The sequence below is a fragment of the Haliaeetus albicilla genome, chromosome 3, assembly GCF_947461875.1.
Source record: "Haliaeetus albicilla chromosome 3, bHalAlb1.1, whole genome shotgun sequence".
In the NCBI taxonomy this organism is placed as follows: Eukaryota; Metazoa; Chordata; class Aves; order Accipitriformes; family Accipitridae; genus Haliaeetus; species Haliaeetus albicilla.
Genome location: NC_091485.1, coordinates 19,601,634 through 19,626,094, shown reverse-complemented (window position 1 = coordinate 19,626,094; position 24,461 = coordinate 19,601,634). Strand labels below are relative to the sequence as shown.

Below are 24,461 nucleotides of genomic sequence, written 5' to 3'. Positions count from 1 at the left end.
AGAATATTGCTCAATTTTCACATGGCAGCATGTGAGTCCAGAAATAAAGACTCTGTAAGTACAACAAACACCAACCTTCTGAACTGCTAGGCAGTAATACCCAGCAGGAAATTAAGCAGGACTTATCATACATGCCTAAGAAGCAATTCCAGAAGCTTCTATTTCCCCAGTCATAAATTTCCTGGCTGCATAAAGTTGCACTAAAAGTGTTGAAGAAATGTTGACATTCAATGTGTACTGAATTAAAGGAAAATTAACTTTCAAGTGAAAAAAACCCTATTGTTGCAAGTTTCTGGTGAGGCAAAAAAAAGCATGCTCACACCTTTGACTGATTAAAAGCTTATCACAGCATGTGTTCCACATGCTATACATTCTTGACTCTTGGAAACATTTAAGTGACAGTCAGAAATGGTCATGTACAACCACATGCCTTTCTAGGACCTTGTGTAATGACCATATTTGTGCCACCACAACCTGAAGTCACAGCGGCTTTTATGGCTAAACATTCTTTTCAGTCCCAAGTTCTCCTTGAACTCCATAGAGAAATTCCTTTTTACATATTTCATGACTCAGACACTGCCTATCACCTATGCAAGAAACAGCACACTATGAAACCAGAGAATGATAGGAACTACATTAACTTTTTTTTTTCTTAAAGTCATGTCTCATGCCTTTCAATCATTTGTTAGGTTTTCAGAGGTACTTGCCACATGAAGCAGTACGACAGGAGTTTCAGCTATGAATGCTCTACTGCAATCCATGTGTGCACTACTTGTTCTTATCTCTGCAGAATTTTCTCCCTCATGGGAGATTTGGATAAATGATTGTTCATTGCTTTTAAGCTCATTATTCTGCAAGGATAGTTGCTGGTAAGAGGGAAACTCTGAAGAAATCCTATTCTCATTATTCTTTAAGCTGTGGTATCTCCGTAAGCCTGAAGCCATACAGTCAACTCCTGCTGCAGACCATAGAGTACATGCAGACCACAGAACAGGAAAAGCCCCTTCTCAGAGGAGTTTACAAGCGAAGTCAAGGCAGGGTTTTTTCAGTCCACATGGCACAGGGGACATGGAAGTACCACGAAGAGACTTGCTGCTTGGGGTAAGAAGGACAAAATTCATATTTTGACTTTGAATAAAGAACAGTAGTTTTCACATTTCCCTTTCATTTTTATAAAGTTATATTAACTTGTATTCTGGAAACATTTTCAGCTTCTCATATGCTCAGCCTTTAGTATCTGGCTAATAATACAAGCAACAAAGCTTCAGATAGCTTGGTGAGGACATACCACAAAGCCAAAACACATGAAATAACTGATCTCTCATAAAAAAATGAACAAAAAGTCTTTCCAGGTAGCTAGCTGTCTGTACTGATTTAATAATCAATAAAGACTGTAGCTCAGAACTTCAAAAATATGTAGGTATCTGAATTCCATTAAAACTAGATTTTTATATTACGGGATTTAGCATTGTCAGTCTTGCATGGCTGCCAGAGAGCACGCAGAATCTGTACAATCTCTTCTATTAAAATATTGGCGTATAATTTTTTTTCCCCACTGAACCACCACTCACTACTTTGGAACTTGTCTAGTTAAACGTCTAACACTGTAAATTCCTACTGTATTTGCTGTAGTAGTGTTGTGGTTTAACCCCAGCCAGCAACTAAGCACCACACAGCCGCTCACTCACCAACCCCCCACCCAGTGGGATGGGGGAGAGAATCGGGAAAAGAAGTAAAACTCCTGGGTTGAGATAAGAACGGTTTAATAGAACAGAAAAGAAGAAACTAATAATGATAATGATAACACTAATAAAATGACAACAGCAATAATAAAAGGATTGGAATGTACAAATGATGCACAGTGCAATTGCTCACCACCCGCCGATCGACACCCAGTTAGTCCCCGAGCAATGATCCACCTGTCCCCACTCCTCCCAGTTCCTATACTAGATGGGACGTCACATGGTATGGAATACCCCGTTGGCCAGTTTGGGTCAGCTGCCCTGGCTGTGTCCTGTGCCAACTTCTTGTGCCCCTCCAGCTTTCTCGCTGGCTGGGCATAAGCTGAAAAAATCCTTGACTTTAGTCTAAACACTACTGAGCAACAACTGAAAACATCAGTGTTATCAACATTCTTCTCATACTGAACTCAAAACATAGCACCGTACCATACCAGCTACTAGATAATCAATTAACTCTATCCCAGCTGAAACGAGGACAAGTAGACATCACAGGCTTAGACAATGTCGAGTTCAACACATATATCCCCTCAACAAAAGGTTATTCTGACTCTTCTGCAGTACTACAGCTGGTTGTTCCATCCTACAAAAACTTTGCTAAACTGGGTATTCCACCATTGTTCTTGAAACGCATTAATTTCCAAACCTTGTCCTCTTGCCGCTCGTACAGACACCACACAAACATAATAGAATGAACTGTTTCTGAAACATTTAAAGACATTTTTTTTCAGTCAGACTTAGGCCAAGATTATAATCTTTGAGATGACACACAAAAATATGAAGAAAATGCAGATGTTCTGCAAGATAATGTCTACTCTTAATGGCATAAAGGTTTGCTTTTAAACACACATTTTCAAATGGAGATAAGCTTACAGATGACATCTATTTTAGTTTCAACTACAACAGCCCAAGGCAATTGCTAAGGAGATGAAACAATTCAGTCTCTACACAGAATAAAGAAATGTGAGAAAATGAGGTCAAAAGAAGGGCTCAGGTTTGAGGTAGACCCCTGAAAGCTGAAACAAAGACCTCATTCAACAAAAAAGGAAGAGTATGTTACACATATGATGGAGGTGACTGAAGATCTCACAACTTTGCCACTAAACCAGTTGTTTGGAAGGCACCTTGAGCATCTGCCTGGTCAGTGAGAAATGGATGTGTTTGTTAGGGAAGAATGAGCTGGTTTGTCTGGGATGCAAGTGCTTGAGCACTGTTTAATGTGGGTAACTGTTACCTTTGATTTTGGTAAGTAAAACCATTCCAGAGGACACAGTGACTTTTTCAGTATTCAAATGAATTGTTTACTTTGCTATGACTTCTGCTCAGAAACAGAATCTTCTTATATAAAATTATTAGTTTTCTTAGTGCCATTTGGGTTAATTTCATTTCATATGAAGTAACATTCTTGAAATTAAAATTGTCAAAATTATCAAGACAATTCATGGTCAGGAAGTTAACAAAATATTTGTTTCATGAAATAGTATTTCAAATTTTCAATATTTTGAAAATATTTGTTCATGGCAGCCTCTTGTGAAATGTTGTGTCCAAAGAGCTGACGAGCCTATAAGACATGCTCAGACTCCAGGCAGGAGTTGGGCCAGTAAGTCATGGTATCTGAAAGACCTGCACGCATCTGCCACCCACCTTTGAAACAGAAATATGAAACTCTGTATGAAATCTCTTAATCTTTTGCCCCTCTGTAAGTAAAACCAGCATCTTTATTTCCGATGGGTTAATAAATGTAACTAGAAATACAGTAGCCTTTACAGATGCAGTACTTTTCAAAAGCAGCACAACCTTAAAAGCATACTCAGGAGGGTATAAAAGACATGAAATCTCACCAGGTATATGGGAAAAAGTAATTATTAATTCCTATGAAAATCAGCTGCAGTCCTGAGTCTGAGCTTTCAATAAACGGTGAAATCTAATCTATTTGTACTGGGTATTGCTGCTTCCTAATATAACCCAAAACCTCAGGGACACACTGGTAGCAATGCAAACACAGGATGATGTTTTAGCCAAGAAATAATTTCAAGATTTATCTAAAGCAGAAAGTTATTATGATTCCACAATGGTGGCATGCATTTGTTTGACATTCACCATGGCATACTGGGGACAGAGAAGTATCTGAATTTAGTTCCCATGATCTAACAGAGAAGCTATCTAGGCAACTTGGTGCTTTAAGCCTATTCTCCCTTTTTCTTCACGTAACCATTTTGTAAATAAAGCACCCAAACTATACACAGTAAACAAATGCAGAGATTCATAGACAGTCTTTAAAAGGATTTCAAGGTATCTATTTCAGCTCCATCAGTTCTATTATCTGATGTATAAGAAAAATATCCAGAAATACCTTAAATGCCTCTTTCGGTATTCTAACGAACATTGAATACAAACTCAGTTAGCAAATAGTTGAACTATTCTTAGTTGCATTTCTCATGGACTAAAATACTGTTCTGAAAGAATAAGCATTTCAGCAGATCCATTTGCAGAATTCAAGACCAAGAGATGGTAGAGTCAGCACAAAATAAAAAATGGATATACACCACTACAACTAAGAGAAAAAGGAATTTTTACAGACTGACTAAAACCAAGAAGAGGATACACTTACAGAGGAGTAGTATGATGAGGAATAATTGCATAAATTTATCAGAAGTAAAGTTTAAAATGAACATTGTGGAAAACATTCCTCTGCCGGAAATGCCATTTTTAAGATGTTTACAATTAGTCCTAGGAAAGAACTATAGTGTGCATACTGAAGAATGAGACTTTATATTACCTTGTGATCTAATTTTCCATTGCCCGTCTCACAGATTCTATACTCAAAAGATGTTACCTAATCCGATAATCAGAATTTTATTCCATCAGAAGTACAAATTTAATAATGGAATTGTATTACTGCATGAATACTACTACATCTCAAAATTAGATTCTGTGTTATATGGAGATACCATCAGTGAAACAAGACTGATTGCCTAGCTCTTGATGGCTTAAGAAGATTAGCGCAGCTCACCCTTTCTGTATTTATTCTTTTCCTCTCCTATATGAGCTCTGATTTAAAAAAGAAACAATCTTGGAGGTGTTCAATGTTAGTTCCATACAATGCAGCTGTGGCTAACCAGAAAGCTTTCATTAAGCTAAATAAGGAGTTCTAACAACAAAATTTTATTAGTGCTAGGCAATACTCATAAGGGTCTGAAGAAACAAGAACCCTCTGTTGGCTAAACATTTTTAAACACCTCTATCAACCCACCAACATACATCTCCTATATAACTTCAAGAATGCTGTAGCATTTTGTAGCCACCCTGAAAGAGAAGGTATATGAGCTCTAAAAGAGGAAGGGGATGAAAAAAATAACTGAAGAAGTTAAACATTCCAGGACTTACTTATCCTAAACACTATCTACCAGCTGATTTTGAATAACATAAGTTCAAGATAAGAGCAGAATATTTTAAAATGAGCCTGAAATTCTACATGTCTGCTTTGCTCTTGCAGATGGCCCAAATTAAACTGCTTCTAGATGTAAAAGATAAAGGGATGGTTGTTCTTCATTTCCAAAATGAAACTATAACTGTATAAGGTTTAAGAGGTGATAGTCTGTATCACACCTCTAATTCAAACATTTTTCAAGTGTTTCTATTACCAAAATGAAAATATTTTCAGAAGCTTTAATACAGCAGTGTGAAAAGAAAAACTAAAACCAGAAAATGATCTTTTGATTCAAAAGTTGGCATTTGAACATACTGAGACAAACTAACCTACAGAATTTGAAGACAAAGGTACATCCCCTTCTCACCCACTTCTGAAACTGTGAGGAGTTAGATTATTAACTACACAAAGGCAACAAATTTTAAAAAATACAGAATTAAGTTGAAACATTTATTCATTCATTCCTGAGGTGAAAATTATGGAGTTGTAGAATCAGCTTTAATTTCCCTGCAGGATGAAAGCAAGAGAGGGAGCAATAACTGTAGGAACGCACAAAAACTTCACATGCTTTATCATAGCAAAAATAAGCAATTGAACATAAACCAAAATAATTGCAAGGTTTTTTCTCCTTTCTGCTATTACACTTTTTTCCTTTCCTCCTCATATTGTCTTTTTACTCAGTCTAGAAAGTAGTGCATCAAAAGTGCACATTTACAGTACTTACTCTCACCTCATATACATGAGAGCAATATATAGAATAGAATAGACCAGACCAGACCAGACCATTTCAGTTGGAAGGGACCTACAATGATCATCTAGTCCAAGGGCCTGACCACTTCAGGGCTGACCAAAAGTTAAAGCATGTTGCTAAGGGCATTGTCCAAATGCCTCTTAAACACTGACAGGCTTGGGGCATCAACCACCTCTCTAGGAAGCCCGTCCCAGGGTTTGACCACCCTCTCGGTAAAGAAATGCTTCCAGACATCCAATCTGAACCTCTCCTTGCTGCAGCACTGAACCATTCCCACGCATCCTGTCCCTGGATCCCAGGGACAAGAGCTCAGCACCTCCCTCCCCACCTCCCCTCCTCAGGAAGCTGCAGAGAGCAATGAGGTCTCCCCTCAGCCTCCTTCTCTCCAGATGAGACGAGCCCAAAGTCCTCAGCCGCTCCTCAGAGGACATGCCTTCCAGCCCGCTCACCGGCTTGGTTGTCCTCCTCTGGACGCGCTCAAGGACCTTCACATCCTTCTAAAATGGTGGTGCCCAGCACTGTGCACAGTGCTCAAGATGAGGCCGCACCAATGCTGAATACAGCGGGATGATCCCCTCTTTTGACCGGCTGCTCATGCTGTGTTTGATGCACCCCAGGGTGCGGTTTGCCTTCTGGCTATCAGGGCTCACTGCTCCCAACCACCACCCCCAGATCCCTTTCTGCAGGGCTGTTCTCCAGCCACTGGTCTCCCAGTTTATACTTGCGCCTGCCATTAATCCATCCTAGTTGCAGAATCCAGCATTTCCACTTGTGAAATTTCATCCCATTAATCACTGCCTAATGCTCCAATCTATCTAGATCCCTCTGCAAGGCATCTTGTCCCTCAAGAGTCAACAGCACCTCCCAGTTTGGTATCACCAGCAAACTTGCTAAAGATCCATTCAACTCCTGCATCCAGATCGTTGATAAATATACTGAACAAGACTGGCCCTAGAACTGAGCCCTGAGGAGCGCTGCTGGTGACCGGTCACCAGCCAGATGCAGCCCCATTCACTACAAACAACCCTTTGAGCTCTGCCCTTCAGCCAGCTCTTCACCCAGCGCACCGTAAACCACCTCATCCCACAGTTGGACAACTTGTCCAGAAGGATGCTGTGACGGACAGTTATCAAAAGCCTTACTAACATCCAGAAAAACTACATCCACCTCCTCCCTTTCATCCACTAGGCAGGCGACCTTATCATAGACGGATATCAAATTAGTTAAACACGGCTTTCCCTTTGTGAACCCATGTTGACTGTGCCTGATGATTACATTATTCTATAAATGCCTTTCAACAGTACCCAGTACAATCTTCCCCGCAATTTTTTACAGGAACTGAGGTTAGACTAACAGGTCTGTAGTTCCCTGGGTCTTCCCTCACACCCTTCTTGTAAATTGGAATAACACTGGCCAGCTTCCAGTCAGTAGGGACCTCCCCACACTCCCAAGACCCAAGAGTAGATGATAAAGAGGGGTCCTGCCATAACATCCACTAGTTCCTTCAGAACTCTATGGTTTAATTTATTTAAACTCAGGGAGATATTACAATTCCAGCAAAATCAAAACAAAGTTTAAATTTAAAGGGAAAATCAAACATTTTAGTATATCCAAAACCCCTTAAAGGTCGTATTTGCAGATGGCCCTGTAAGAGGGGCCACAAGCAAATTGGGAGGCAGAATTCAGAACAGTCTTGATAAATAAAACCATTTTGGAAGAAAAAGGGCAAACATAAATTTCCAATATACCGTAAGAATACTCACCTACATAAATATGGGATTTAAAAAATGGTCTATTCTGCAGAAAAGGATTTGTGGGTTACAATGAATCATAAATAAAGTGTGAGACAATGCTACTGTTGCAAAGAGTACCATATAGTAATACATGAACAGGGAGTGCCACTTGCAGACACTTGGGTAATGGTTATACTTCAGTATGTGCTAGTAAATTCTCAGCTGAAATACTGCCTAGCTTTGGGGACTGAACTTCAAGAAATATCTGGAGCACTTGGAGAAAACAGAAATAGACTAACAACGGTAACACTAACCTCCTTTCTGGAAAACATGATGCATGAAGAAAGTATGGAGGGACTGAAGTTAAAGAGGAGAGAAAGAGAGGAAAGAGTACATATGACAGACATGGCTGCAACTTTCAAACACATAATAGGTAACCATAAAGATTAATGGAAAGTTTTTCTCCATTTCTGGATAAGGCTGAAGGAGGAACACAGGCTATTTTGACTAATGGGAGAAAAACTTCCTAATGATAAGCATCAGAAAAGACTGTAGAATATTTCCAGTGGGGCACATAGGGCTTAAGAATAAGACAAACAGCTGTAAGAAAATGCTTTATTAATAGTTGATCCGGGTCTGGATAGGGAAACAGAAAACTCCAGTCTTCCAGTCTACACTTCTGTACTTCTTATTGAGTGAAAAGAGTTGAATAAACATTAACACCTAACTCTAAAATGCAGAGATCATGACACTGTGCAGACACTACGGGCACAGTGCTGTCATTTCTCCAGCTATGGCTTAGCACACTGCTGTAGTCAGTTTTGCAAAGCATTATTCATATGGCTGGGGAACAGGAAATACAGTGGGGGTGTGTCACCAAATAATTACAAGCAGAAGTACTACCAACGTACTTTCTGGAGCAGGAATTCTGTCTCCTCCTCACCTACACAGTACCATGTATGCTCTGGTGCCATTTAATGACAATAATTGATCTTACTGCCTGATCTAGCAAAGGCCTTGGCCTTTTCTGTCCCCTTCATTCACAACGGTCTTTATACCTTCTTTTACTTCTCCTTCAGCACCCTGGGGGTCCAGCATCCATTATGCCAGTATCACATTCCTCTCTTCGTTAGCTTCACCTGAAGCTCATGAACTATAGCCCTGCAAACATATTCAGGCACTGAAATTCAACAGCTGAATTCTTCATATTGCTAAACAGTTAAAACAATCTTGGAGGAACTTTGGTTGGCCAACTTCCTCTCTGCCAAACAACTCGGGCACAGTTTGGGAGTTTCTGTGGGACGAATACCATTTCCAACAGGAAACTTCAACCCACCCTCTGCGCCCAGAAGGCAAAGACAGCTTAAGGGTGAGGACGTGGGTCATCTCACATCAACTGGCCTTGGTGTCAGAGAGCAAGCTGAGGCACGTTTGATGTACTACTACAGCCATACCCATTGTCCTGTGAGGCCCCAAGTAAGGAAACCATTATTAACGGCAGCTAGAATAGAAGCTGTTGCACTCAGCAACTGTCAATAAACAGACAGAAAAGGTATGTTCTCTCTGTTTCTTCAGAAGGGGACTCTTCAGGATGAAGTAATTCTGTTAATCAGTTCCCACTGCAGACCCCGGTTCCCACCAAAGGAGGAAGAAAAAGCCAGTGGTTGCATCTGTCTTGGACAGTTAGGAACTCTCTACTCACACAAACAGTGTCTAGCTGATACAATTACTCTAATCTAAGTAAAAATCTTGTATTTTTAGCCATAAGAATGTTAAACAGATACAGGAAAGCAACTAATCTAGCTCACTCAATCAGTAATATACATCTTTGACAAAAAGAAAATTTAGACTCTGAAGGTCTGATTTGAACCAACAAAGCCCAAGACATTCCAGTTAAAACTGATATTTCATTAACACAATTATGCCTTTTACTTTAAGAAATGGTTTGAGTTAAAGGTGAAATGGTAATGCTCACTCCAGGTTTCCTTAGGATTTTGTTACTTTACGTCAAATGCTTTAATTCACATAAGGTTTCTTGTGTTGAATTGTACTACAACTGTTTACTCAAGTGGCAGCAGCATACTCTGTGATAAATTAAATGGACATTTATCAAAGGTAAGTTGACAGGTTTAAATGTTAAACGTAAGCATTGCAAGACAAGTACAAATAGTGTCTACCTGAAGGTTACGTATCCAAATCACTGGATAGATATTTTAATTAACTTCTGCACAATAAAAAACATTTGCTTCTGAATTGTTGAAGAACATTTCCTGAGAGAGGAAGATACAAAATGTCATGCAATATATTTTTAAGTAGTGTTTACATAAAAATAAAAATCGAAAATCCTTCTTCCCATACAACACAGGCAAGAAAGAGACAAGTACTGTTTAGAAACGTAAATCTTGAGGTCAGGATTTAAAGTTAAGCAAACAAATTAAGAGAGTTCCATCAGATAGAGGCATAACACATGGGTAGAGAGGTTTTCGTTACTATATCTCATTTTATTCTTAATACATTGAATTATGATCTAAGAACACAAACATGTAGCCACCTCAGGTTCTGAGGGAATTTTGAGGAAGCCTAAAAGATGAAGACATACAATAGTCATTGCTAAACAATAGGAACAAAATAGGTAATAGACTTTTCATTTCTTAAATCCGTCTTGCCTGTCGTCTTGCCCAACTAACAGTAATTCTTAAAGCAACAAGCTGGGAAACAGAAGCAAGCTGCAAACCCACAGGAGCACAATGCTAAATGCCTTCTCATCAATGCTTCACCTTTCAAGCCACTGAAGCATTTGGACACTTAAAATGCTAATAAAAACTTAAAGATTTTACTCACAGTTAAAACCAGGTTCAATAGTTTTTCCAGCTTCAAGACTGTTTATGGTAATCTGAAAGATGATGTGCAGCAGCAGAAATGATAGACTGGTGAAACACAGAGATTTTAATAATCGTCCTGTATGCCCTAAAAGACAAAATATACATACATATAGTTGGTGAATTTCTAAACACTGCTTAAAAGTTTTCAGTATAAAACCAGTAAAAATATCCTGACCAAGGATATTTCTACAAGTCAGTTCCAGATTACTCATGATTGTCCCTTAAGGGTCAAAATCATAGCAAAAACCATATTTAAGTTGGTTGTGTCTTTGAGTACTCTTTAATCACAAATCCCAATGACTGTCATTACCAATATTTCCTTTTACTTTTTGGATTTAAAAAAAAAAAAAAAAGTTTCTCAAGTCTCCAGATGGCAATTTTACATCAATAATAACATCACAATGCTTATCACCACATTACCTGGTACAAAGACAAAATATGGATGCTACTTCCAATCTGGAGAAAATAAAAACTTGTTAATCTAATTACTCTTTCCAAAACAAATTATGTGGGAGGGGGGGATAATGCCACAAAAGCCTCAATTTGGCTTGGGAGTATATACATACTTTCAAATGAATGCTTTGCTTTGTGCAGACTGCCCTCTTTCTCCTCCTTTAGAAGTTTTTGAAAATAATTTTCAGTACACACCAAAGAATCCTGTGCCAGATATACTTTCTCATAGTTCCTCTATGATTTACTGGATATCTATAGCCAAAAGCCAATAGAAAATGTTTGACGAGGACTTAGAAAATGCCTTATAAATCCTCTAGGAAACACTCAGCTTAATCACAGGCAGCCAAACTTGCAAGGTATGAATAAATAAAGTAAACCGTTAGTATTTCAGAAAATATGCATCTTCAAGAGTAAGTTGTATTGCTGAAAAAAGACAACATTAAATATCACCCTACCTTACCTATCTGCAAAAGTTCTATTTCCAAAGTATTTTATACCTAGATTTTACATGACCTGCTTCATGCATTTGAGAGTAATTTTTGTATTTACAGATTAAAAAAACCAGCACTGCTGGAATTCTTACCCAAGGCTACAAATAAAGCCAAGGCTATGGAGAGCAGAACTAGCAGAGTATACCTGGGAAATGTTGACTCTACATGCAGCCTGTTTCATTCTTACTTAATTCTGCATGTGTCTGTTATGAGCAACTACTAAAAAGAAGACGACGGTTCATATTCTGTATCTAGCCAGTAAATCAGCTTTTTGCTTTATATTTGTTATAGTTCAAGCTTGTGACCCATGGCCCGAATGGTAGTTTATAAAGCAAAGAATCAGATAAACATGATTCAACAATTTTAGAAAAAGTTATAGACTATCTCACTCCATTAGACTCAAAACTTTTGTTATATGATCACTATCTTGACTGTAAATTTTGAATACCAAATGCCTATAATGAACTTCCCCCCCCCTTTTTTTTAAATAAGAAATTAGACAATTCAAACAAAATATAAAATGACAAGAATGAGCCTATGTAAGAATTTCTGTGATCTGAAAAGATACATTCACTAGATATGTGCTTTGTATGACCTAGTCACTAGTCTTTACTGGTAAGACACCAGAGTCTACACAGAAAGCAGACAACCTGGGCTCCAGAGCATTAAAAAACCAAAGAATAGATTTTAAATTCTTTGGATCAGAGGTCATTTTTCATTCCTCTTCTACAGAGGCTGGCCTGATGTCCTGGCTTAGGACAACCACCTCTAAGCACTATAAAAGCATAAGTAACAAAACCCCTCATATTTTCAAAATCATTAAAAGCATTAATATATCACAAGCTGCATGTTATTAAATCATTTGTTAAATGTGATGTCATATGAAATGCAATCCAAGGACTGCTAGCTTTTACAATTTTTTGGCAAGTTTCAGTATTTGGTGGTTTGTTCCTGCATTACCAGATCCCATGCTCATGGTATTATGTGAGCTGCATGTTCAGAATATACTAAAAAATTACGTATCTCAAAGCTGGAGACAAACAGTTTAACAACACAAACTCCATGGACTTAACAGCTCTGTTAAAATGTACAGATTTTAAAGACAGCCTGGTAATTTCTGAAGTTCTGAGTCACAAACTCTCCTCAATGCTCAAGAGTTAACAATTCAATAGATATCAATCACTGATTTTTTCATATAGAAGTGGATTTGGAAGTTTTTTGATAGAATCGTTTCAGTCAGCCTCCAAAGGAAAAAAAAAAAAGCAATACAATTAGCGCACATTCATTTCCCAAACTGTTTCCACATAAAGAAATAAAACTATTAAAAATCTTGGGTCCATCTTTCACTATTTCAATGGCCATGTCTCTCCAAAATTTATCTAAATTTTAGACTTCATTTTTTAAATCTTGAAAACAAACATATTTAAATTGTAGATTGAACAAAACATTTCTTTAACAAAGCCTTAACTTTTCCAATTGTCTTCCTTTTAGGAACTGTAGAAAATGTTGAAAATATATTTATCAAAATGCTGAAATGTTGAAAAAAGATCTCCTCCTGCACAAAGCTAGGGAAAATTTTAAAGGACTATTAACACCCAAGATAATAAATAGTCTCTCAGTGTACTGGTAAATATGGCAGGGGAAACACACAGCTGGAAGGCAGCTAGACATGGGCATTGCAGGTTACAGCATTCCTCAAGGGCTGTTCCCTTCATGGCCATCAGTGGGACAGGACCACCATCAATGCTACTGAGGAGCCCTTTGCCTGCACCACATTCAGCTGTGCCAGCAGAAACTAGACACAAGAAGTATTTGGAGAAAAGTAAGAAATGCTATGCCCCTGATTTCAAAAGTTTTGGAGAGACATCAACAACTTGGGAGAAATGGGAGTACTAAAAATCAGTGAATTACTGGATACATAATTTATGCCAAGAAAGAAGTGACAGATTTGGATAAGTGATGAGTTTCAATTTATAGTGGGGTTTGGATAAATCCATTTGACGGTATTTTTACTTACTTTTTTTTCTTTCTGCTGGAAACAGTTCTAAATTACACAAAGAAAAAATTAACTGTATGTGTACAGAACTGAGATGATGAGAATAGAGACAGCTGAAATTAAACTCCTGAAATAAAATAGAGCTTCTTACGATGAGGAAGAAAGATTTTTGTCATACTTCTTTAATTTTCATTTATTCTAATTCACTCACAATTACAACCTGTGCTGACAGAACAGACACACAAGAGGACATTGCCCCAGCACACACTGAAAATCACAACACCGATTCCTTAATTCTGTCTTAGATGTACAGACGTGTGTATGTCCATTAAGGCTAAAATAAGAAAAATCTTCTGGCAAAACACCTGGGTTTGTAGCTTGTATGCTGGGTTCTGATTTTACTCACACCAGCGTGGTGCCACCAGCTTCAGCAAACTGTGGGGGGTGGAAAGGAGAGAGCAGATTTGCCTCAGAACTGGCCTGAAAGACGAAGAATAGTGGGTTTGCTTTCAGGTGCAGTGCGTCATTCCTAATGGCACCCAGTGGGACCAAAACCTGGCATATGGCTTTAGAAACGTACCCCGGTGTGTCCCAGAAACACACAGGGAGGCTGCTCCAGACTCCTTGTCCCTCCAGACGGCTCCTGGGAAAGGGCTTTCCCCCCTCCGATCAAGCCTACAGGAAGCTGGTCAGGATGCAAAGGCTTCATTACCCTCTTTCTCTCCAGACCAGCTGCAACACTAAACTGGACTCAAGAGGGCCAAAAGCTTTTCACACATGGCAGAGAAATCCATTTCTTATTTTTCAAAGGTAATCCAGCCAAGAGCCGGATTAGTGATGGCATGTCCCCCCCAGCCACAGGCATGTAACCTCAGTACAACTATTTGAACGTGTCTGACTAGGACTGCTGCTTTCAACAAACACATGCACCTCCTGACTGCCTACATCAAGATTGTACGCAAAGGTGGAGCCTGCTGCCCACTTCGTTTCCAACACAGAAAAACAGTACATTTGTGTTTAGAAAGGCAGTCCTGTGATCTTTTCTGCTACCCTTTTCCCTCGAAACAGCAGAGCATGACAGAATTTAAATTTTTTGTATGCCTGGAACTTCCTAAGAGCTTCTTCCAAAAGGGTGTGCTAATAGGACATCGGATAACTGAATGACCAATTGTCACTGAGACCTGCTTAAAAATCACATATATTAGCTTTTAAAATATAATCTGACCACGAGACTTAGGCTACTGCAAAGAGTCTCAACATATCATATGGTATCACATCACACTGTATTTCCAGTTCCTTGCAAGGTGCATTTTCATTCCACACTATTTTTTTTCTCTTTCTGATCTATTGTATGGGGCACAACAAAAAATCAGTTGAGTCTCTGCCAAAGTTAATAATACTGCTAACAATTTATCCTGATTTTTTAATAAGAAGTACTAAGCATCTATATGCAGAAGGTGATAAGTTCAAAGGGTCAGTATCCATTCTGCATGCCATAATGGTATCAGGAAAGGGAAAACAGAGGATGAAAATAATGGATTCTAAAAATTAAAGACCATTTACTATTCCAACAGTGTAATCCTTTCATCATAATCATATGTATGCTGCATGGTTTCACCTAAAAAGTAGCTTTAAGAGTGTTTGGGTGCCTCATTTGAAGCTTTTACTACTTTGCAGTGGGATTTTTTTGTTAAATGTTACCTTATTGTTGCATTTTCTGAAGTCAGTTGGGTTTTGGATAATTCTAACACCTCTTTAGCCATACATTGTACCCGAAACTGCTGCAACACTTTCAATTCTACTTCAACAGTTTTGCTTGGGAATTTTTTTTACACAACCCTTTTTATTCAGATCACAGCAGATGAAATACCAAAGCACATTTCATTTTTCACATAATCTTTGACAGCATACAGTGAGTGATAAACATTAATGTGCATTTATCTCCTGAACTAGTGACACTTCAGTTAATAAACATACTGTATATCAGCCATTCAGGATTTATTTTTTAATAATCCTCTTCATCAGTAAGTGACAAACATAGAACTAAAGAGCTCTGGGGATGAGGCGTGGTTGCAGTAAACTTCTGCAGCACAGACTGGGTCAGTCCCACAGAATTTGTTTCAACTAGAAATCTTAAAATCTTAACTTCTTGATTTTCCATCAGGAAACCTAGCATCACCTCAGAGCCTAGCTGGAACCAGGGTCCCAAGACTTTCATCTCCTGCTCTGTGGTTCCAAATAGGAGTCTGTCAACATCATCTATACTGTAGATCGGGGCAGCTGGGGGCAGGAAGTTAAGAAAACATTTAATTCAAAACATCTGTCCTTTGGAAAAATGTGGAAGATTGGGGGTCATATGATCTGCAAGAAAAAAAAAGTATCAAAACATCATAATTTCCCAAATAAAAGAAATCTCATCTTTGGTCAGCTCTGCTTTAAGTGGCTCAAGATACCACAACTAACTTACTGAGATAAATGCAAGAAAAGAGTTCTGATTTGAAGTTGGCTTCTGTCAAAGTTTCAGATGTGATAAAAAATAAGAGGTGGTTCCAGCTAACCAACAGAATAATGTCATCACTGAGACCTGCACAAACATCTGCCACTTTGGCCACAAGTGTCAAACATAGGTTCACATATTTAAATGCATACACAGATGAAAGTTTATAAGCATGAAGTAAGTGCTGATATATCCATCTTCCACTTGACAGGAAAACCTGGTATTTCAGTATGGCCAGTCAGCAATAGTGAAGAATATGGGCCAGTCCCCTTTCCTAAATTCATCAGTACTACTGTACACTAATTGATGCTTAACACAGCAGGACACCTCCCGATGATCATGGAAGATGAAGAAGGGGTTAAAATATGAGTACTAAACTCAGCTGAGATTTTCAGTGGTGACTACAGGGTTAAACTTGCAAGGCACAGAGCAATTTAGCCCTGTCCAAGAAAGCACTTAAGCACATGCATATCTTTGAGCACATGAACAGGGACTGAAGGGCTGTCAATGTTGCATAAAAGGTTCATAAAATAAGACTGACTGCTTCACTGCTAGGGTATTGATACTTGACATGACCCAGCCATAAAGCACACAGCTTGCAAGTCAGTGGAAGTCAAACCCTTTTAGATACCTCTCCACTATCCACTGTTCAAATGGGTGCTCTGCAAAGGCTAATTTTCTCTATTTCTCCTTACAGTTACAATGTGCACTTATGTCCAAGTGTGCAGAGTAGGCATAACCTCAGCGTTTTCAACTCTTCCTTGTGCACTTTTGGAGGTGCAGAGAGACAGTACCCTCCAGTTTCAGGTTCTGTAAGAATGATGCTACATTTTTGCTAGTGCCAGTTACATCTATTATTAAACAATCTCTCCCAGTTGTAAAATATCCGTAGTATTTCTACACACAGAGTACAGCTATGCTTAGAGGTTTGACCTCTTGAGTGCTGAAACGCAATGGGACAAAGCTATGAACAAAGGACAGAGGAAGGCAATCATTTGGAAGGACTATACTAAGAATAAAATTTGTGCCTTGTACACTGTATATTGTGCAATGGCAAGCCATTGATCCGCCAAGTAAGGTAACTGCATAGCGGCTCCTATTCACTAAGTCTTCCATGTAACTCTTAAGTAGACTCAAAGAAGATCAAAAATTGTCCCGAAGCTGCCCGGAATTATTTTAATGGTTAAAAAAGTGCTATTATTTACTACCCAAAATAAAAACAAAACTTACTTCCTCCGTTCCTGAAAGTGCTGCCGTCCTTCCACTGCACAATAAGCACAGTTATCAGTACATCCATATTTAGCTTAATAGAAAATGCATTAATTTTTTTTTTCTCCCAAAGCGTATCTTACATTTCAACATCATCTTCTACCCAGAGGATTTGAGCTTACTAGAGCCTTAAAGAGTGTGCAGGCATTACCACTGCAAAAGTACAAACCCACCTGGTTCACTCGCTGGATTTCCAGCAGCAAGACAAAAATAGAGAACAATTAATTAATGCCATGGTCTATTCTGTGCCTGCCTAGGCCCAAGCCTTAAAATGCTTATCCACAGACAACAGCTCAAGATTTCATGCTATTATTTTTATATGTTTAAAGCTATGTGCTCAAGCAGCCACAGTGAAATCCAGAGCAGAGAAGTACAAGATTTCAGATTCAGAATTTCCAGCAAAAGTTTCCCAATGTTTCGTCCATGCTTTCTGGAACATGCTGATTATTCCCATACGTAGCCAAATGTCACAATCTACAACAGTGCCCAATAGAAAAATGTTCTAATAAATTTACCAAAAAGGCATGATTCCTTAATTTCAAGCAACTTTTTGTACTATAATGTATTCCTTTGCATTTCAAATTATATTATTTCTTAGATCATAAGAACACAAGAATTTGTAACAGTTTATCACAAAATACATAATTACCTAAAAATTTTACATTACTTTTTAAAGCAAAATAAGACATATTGTTCCAGGCCATGTGTCTGCATGTAAAATGCAGGTTCCTTTATATTCTTCCATATAATGTATTTAATTACATTTCTTTTTCTGTTTCTCTTTCTTTTTAAAATACTACAGAGCTCTAAGAAGGGAAAAAAGTCAATTTAGAGATAGACACATTGCAGGAATGCAAACCAGACTTGGGTAAACACAGTCAAAAATGTTATGTGTAATTAAAAAAAAAAACAAACAACTGATTTAGAAATGAAAACATAAAAAGACATAAAAAGTGCTGCATGGGATAATAAATGCCTACTTACTCTAGCTTCTAGCAGGATTTCCTGTTTTTCCTAGAAGTTTTCGTGCCCAGAATACTACTAGAACTGAGCTGTATCCTCTGCATCAATAGACAATACCATCGTTCAAGCTAGTCATAATCTCTGAATTGCAAGTTTACACAGGCAATTTACCCATTTTGTTACCAAAATATTTTGTCAGACAAGACTCAGAACTTAACCATTCATTTTTTTTTCCAGATGACACTCATAAGCTTCCACAGCAAACAACAGCTACTTGATGTCTGCTTCTTTATTTGACAGGTGACTGTACCAAGCTAAACACAGGAAATAAATATCATCTCAGATATTAGTGCATACCAACACTGAGCAATTTTAAGCCAGAGCTGTTCTTTCACAAGAGGAATTGAGGCTTTTAATACAGAGTTCCAGTTACTTCCCTCAAGGAACCAGACTCTCCATGTTTGCTACTAAGAGATAATAGTTATTTTGAATTCAAATTCATTCAGCCATTATTATCTGTTAGAAGCAGTGCTTGCAACTTACTTTCCTCACTCCTCTGTCATAGTCATAAAGAGCAGGTAACTCTATCCAGTACTAAGCTCCTTCAACAACAGCGAGTCCAAGCAACTCCCAAGTGATGGGAGGTGACAACAGGTCATGTGCTACAGAGCTGAAACACATTTTTAAAAAAAACCTGTACTTACTAGGAAGTAAGAAACTTTCTCCTTTGAATACCTACCCACATATGTTCGTAAGCAGCAAACAAACATGATGCAAGGCAGAGTGAGACGGGAAGGCTAGAAGGCTATGTAAATAAGACGAACACAGCCATGGCAAACCAAACCCTACACCATGATGTTTTCACACGGGAGTAATCATGCATAAGTCTGCATACTGAACTCACAGTGGAAGCTGGGCTATGAATTTCTACTGTTGGCAAAACTTTCCCAAGAAGCTCTAGAGGCTGCCTCAGCTCAGGCAGGAGTCTTGCAGAGTTTAACTTCTTTCCAAAGAGTTTGCATTAGTATATCTAGCACAACATAATGCAGCTCATAACCCAGCTGAAGAGCCCCTGCTCTGCCCCCTGAAATGCACTGGCATTTCAAATTCAAATTTGCATTTCAAAAGCACAAACAATCTGAACTGCTAAGCCCCACTGTCTATGTAAGAGCTAAAGTAACCTATGCAAGGACATAGTTTCGTTCCCTCTTTATCAGGGGTGCTTAGGGAAGAAGACAGACAAGATGGAAAAGCAAATTATTTATGGAAGAAATGTGGTTCCAAAAGTTTTCTGGCGTTTGAAGAACATACTATGATGCTAGTATGCCACACAGCCATAAAACTTTCTTCTTTCTGAAACAAATATTATTGCTTTCAAAAAACCTACTCCGATGAGCAAATGGAAGAGGACCAGATAGCTTCCTATAAACATTAGTAGTATCCTTTCACCAAAATCAGGTTGTTTTCTAAAGAAATTAAAATACAAACTTCCCAAGAGACTAACTATGTTGTATCTTCTGTAAAATTCTGTAGAGAAACAGATTACAGGAGTCAGAGAACCACAGACCAATAAATCTGACTTACATTCTTGGCAAATTTGTGAAAACTATAACACAGCTGAGAATTAGACAGTTAGGTAAGGACCATACACTGAGGAGTCGTTCAGGTAGTTACTGTCAAAGATGGTCATGCCTAGCAGACCTCAGAAATCTTCATGGAAACCACAGAATATGTGTATAAGGATATTTTAGATGACACCATAGCAAACTTAGTTTTCAATAAACTTCTGGCGACTGTTTCAGAAGAACAAACTTCTGTCAAAGGCTCTTACAGGAAATGATCTGTCATGGGAATGGAGGAAATGTCATCTTGGGACATATCAGCTCTGGCTGATGGTAACTTTTGATTTATCTCCCAGTCCAGTTGCAACAGGTTCAGAACAAAATAGGTTTTTTCCATATTAACAACAGAATTCATCTTATTTGCTACTTTCTGCCTAGTAGTCACGTGTAGAATTAAATGGATGTAGATGTACTACTTTTGGCTGGGATAGAGCTGATTTTCTTCATAGTAGCTTGTCTGGGGCTATGTTTTGGATTTGTGCTGGAAACAGTGTTGATAACACAGGGATGTTTTTGTTACTGCTGAGCAGTGCTTGCACAGAGCCGAGGCCTTTTCTGCTTCTCACCCCACCCCACCAGTGAGGAGGCTGGGGGGGGCACAAGAAGTTGGGAGGGGACACAGCCGGGACAGCCGACCCCGACTGACCCAAGGGATATTCCAGACCATAGGATGTAATGCTCAGCATATAAAGCTGGGGAAAGAAGAAGAAAGGGGGGGACATTGGGAATGATGGTGTTTGTCTTCCCAAGTCACCATTAGGCGTGATGGAGCCCTGCTTTCCTGGAGATGGAACACCTGCCTGCAGATGGGAAGTGGGGAATGGATTCCTTGCTTTGCTTTGCTTTTACATGCAGCTTTTGCTTTACCTATTAAACTGTCTTTATCTCAACCCACAAGTTTTCTCACTTTTACCCTTCTGATTTTCTCCCTCATCCCACCGGGGAAGTGAGCGAGCAACTGTGTGGTGCTTAGCTGCCTACTGGGGTTAAACCACGACAGTAGACTATAAATATACATAAAATCTGGACATCAAGGAACCCATCTGTGCTTGCAGAAACACTTGATTTCTTCAGGAGAAGAAATCACAACATTTCTCAATATTGCAGAAAAGGCTTACCCTAAGAAAGAGTGGAGCTCAGTGAAATGCTGAGATCCTAATGACACCACTTGTGTTTTCCTGCAAATGGTATGCAAAAGCCTTTTGTTGGAATATCCTGCAAACCAAAGCAGAGAACAACTAGATCTGTATTATCACTACTATATCAATTCCGTGTGTGCCTACACAAAAGTACTCCCCTCTTAATCTCTCTGTATGTAAAAACACAGCTGTCATATTGTCTATCATGTTCTAGGTAGATCAGACAAAGGAATTTTGCACAAATAATCCATTACTTTCAACTCCAAAATGTTTACTATGAAGTTTCCTTGATAAGCCTACAGGTCAAGTCCATAAATGAGCTATCACATTTCCATATGAAGATACCTGTTGTATTTTTTGGACAATAACTGCAGAGAGAAGCAAACAGTTCTTTTTCACCCTATTGTACGAATCCTTTGTTTTCCATAGTGGAAGAAGGTGGCCAACATTATAGTAAGTCGAGTCCTTGCTAGTAAGGTATCTTTCAGATAAGCATATAGTTGAGTAATGAATGAACAGTGATGCCTTTCCTTCCTAGGATGGTTGCTACCATGGGCCAGGCATTTGGTGGCAGCAGTCCAAACACAGGCTAAAAGATAGAATCCATACCAGGTATTGACACTTTGAAATCTTAAATTACTTCTGTGAACAAAATGAATACTTGATACTATAACCACAGGTAAGGAAAGGTCAAGAATTGCATATTACTACACAAATCTGGAAGGAAGAAGTTTACTGTTTTTTAATTACCCTCTTAATGTAAAGGCTATGAACAGAGATCCAGATTTAACAAGTTCAAGACTAGAAGGGGGAAAATATCCCTCTGAATTTTCAGAATTATTTTTAAGCAGTGGGAAGGAGTTCAATTTCTGATGAAACAAAAACTCGTGAAAAGGAAACTAAAAAGAGTGAGATGTCCAGGGGAAAATAAAAAAAAATCCAACACTGGAACTGACTAGTAATCTGGAATCTCCATCATCCTACAGTCCACTATTAAAATATTAGAAATTGTGAACATGAAAGAAGCTAAGAACATCTGTATGTACATTGGTACAAACCAGAAGTCCATTCTCCCCAGTAACCAGTAGCAGCCATAAGCAGATGTCTAGGGAAGTATACAAGAAGATTAATACTCCCTCCAAGCCTCCAACCTTTTTCAGATTGCTTGAACCAGATCTGTTTGGTAAATTTCCCCTCCATGAACTCTCCTAGTGTTACTCTCAGCCATGTGAATTTTCAGCATACACAATATCCTGCAGCAGGAATTGTCAAAGATCAACTGCTCACTGTATGAAACAACAGCCTTTTGCTTGTTCCCAGTTCTCACCTTATGAGACAAAGAGAACAATTGGTCACTACCCATCCTTTCCCCATCACTCATGATTTTGTACCTCTCAGACAGTCTTTCACTTCCATCTTTTCCCAGCTAGAGCCCTAGCATACTTCTCTGTTCCTCAGACACCACTGCACATACTGCGGTTATCCCCATCAACCATCTCTGAACTCTTTTCCGGTTCTACTACATTCCGTTTAGGGTAGGACACCACTACTACTACAAAATACAGGCATATCATGGCTTTATACAGCACTACAATGTTGTTTCATTTTGTTCTCTGTTTTATTCCTTTATGTTCACATTTCTTTTTTCAACCTCTGCTGAGGCTCTGAACTAATGGTTCCATGAACATATGTATGACAAGACCTGGATTGTATTCCTAAGGGACAATGTCAGCTCAGTGACCACTGAGATATTATGTGTGATTATTTCTTTTTTTAAACTTTACCTTTATATACACTTGTCCCACAAGAAGGCAAGTGGGGTAAAAGGAAACCAGTGCATTCACTGACCAAAGGGATCATCTTTTTTTCCACAGAGATGCAGCTGAATGTATAAAGGTTACCAGATGCATGCCCTTTTAAACATGTGATAGTTATTTGGAAATTCCACCAATCTCCACTGTGGGAAACACCCTACAAAATTCTCTTGTCACATCAGACACTTTCAAAGACTGTAAGTTTTATCTGCTTGCTTCTGAATAAATAAGTTCTCCCAAAACACAATTTATCTATTCTAGTGCCTGGAACCCATACTGAGGAAGACTGCCTAACACTGAGTCAAGTTTGCCACAGAGCAACTTATTTCATCCACACATCAAAAACTACCTGAAGAAAAGTACATGCAGTCTTCAGAGATAAATACTTGAGTTCTTCTCTGTAGCCCTGTGGGATTTTATCAAGGTTTTTCAAAATAGTTCTATTTCTCTGTTAAGAATAACCAGTTACCAAGCATTCACTGCAAGACACTGGCTGAGTAATGCTCGTGTCCAACTAGATCTAATATATCTGGCATTTTGTCCTCTGGGGTAGACATAAAAGGATCAGTAGTTTCATTCTTTCACGTACAGCAAAAATTATGGGGATCCTGCTGCCAAATGTAGTAAAACTGCTTCAACACTGAAGCTGAATTTGGCACCTATGTTCTGCACACATGTAGTCCGATTGTTGTCCAAGCAGCATTTCAGGATCCAAGAGGCCTCTGGAGTAGTATACGAGACATCACTGTGATTCAGCTAGGACTTTTCACACATCTGTCTTTCTGGTAGGATTTGGAATCATCCCCTGGACAACAGTAGGACCAGTGGGACAACAACCTCAGACTAGTCTCACAAGAGGCACTAAGGACTGGAATAGAGGACTGCACTATTTACACCTCTTCTTGTGGATACTTGTTAGAAAGGGTTGCAGCTTGAGCACTTTTAAATACTTTTCCCTGTGGTAGGAGATCTAGGTATGGAACAAGAAAGCCCATATATACAGAGAGTAACAATATGGAAATAGTATGTAAGATGATGGATCGGAATATAGGTACTACCATATTTCACAGGGTATGGTTTTAGCATTCTGCAAAGCAAGGAAGTGCAACAGAATTGCTTGCTGTTTTCCTGGCCTGGATTTTTAAATGACTACTGAAGTTGCCTTTGTAGACAAACAAAAAAAACAAAAACAAAAAAACACCACCAAACAAAAAACACAAAGGGAATGTTGAGAGGCATGAAGTGTGGAGATTATGGAATATATGAAGGATGAAGACTTTCCTGTGCTCTTCACAACTAATAAAAGTAGTGTCTCAGTTCCCTACCATGGAGTGTGAGCTACAAGCCTCGATCTGGAGAAAGGACCAGAAACTTGATCTCTACCATTCTCAGAGACTATGCAGGAAGAGGACCAAAGTATACCTCTGAAGACTACTTAGGTGTTTTTAATCACCCAGAAGGTTATAACACAGTCAAAGAGACTTTGACACTGTAAAATACCAGTGGCCATGCAAAAGTGGCCAAAAGAGCCCTGTGATCCTGTACTTTTGCCTTTTGTTGAATGTTGAAGGGCACTGGAGGTTTCAGGCACAGTCTTCAAAAGTTCCTGAGAGCCTGAGCTTGGGTGCACAGAACATGTATCTCTCCTATCTCTGCAATTCTAAGATGACAAGTGATCAAAG

General features: G+C 38.8%; 1 protein-coding gene across 13 annotated transcripts in view; it reads right to left on the bottom strand.

The window, feature by feature from the left end:
* PIEZO2 (piezo type mechanosensitive ion channel component 2) overlaps nt 1-24,461 on the bottom strand; it is a 313,412-nt gene that overhangs the window by 188,684 nt on the left and 100,267 nt on the right. For all 13 annotated transcript variants that reach the window (XM_069778971.1, XM_069778960.1, XM_069778966.1 and 10 more), the window contains exon 3: nt 10,495-10,620. In XM_069778971.1, coding sequence (XP_069635072.1) covers nt 10,495-10,620 — 126 coding nt within the window. The remainder of the gene's footprint in view (nt 1-10,494; nt 10,621-24,461) is intronic.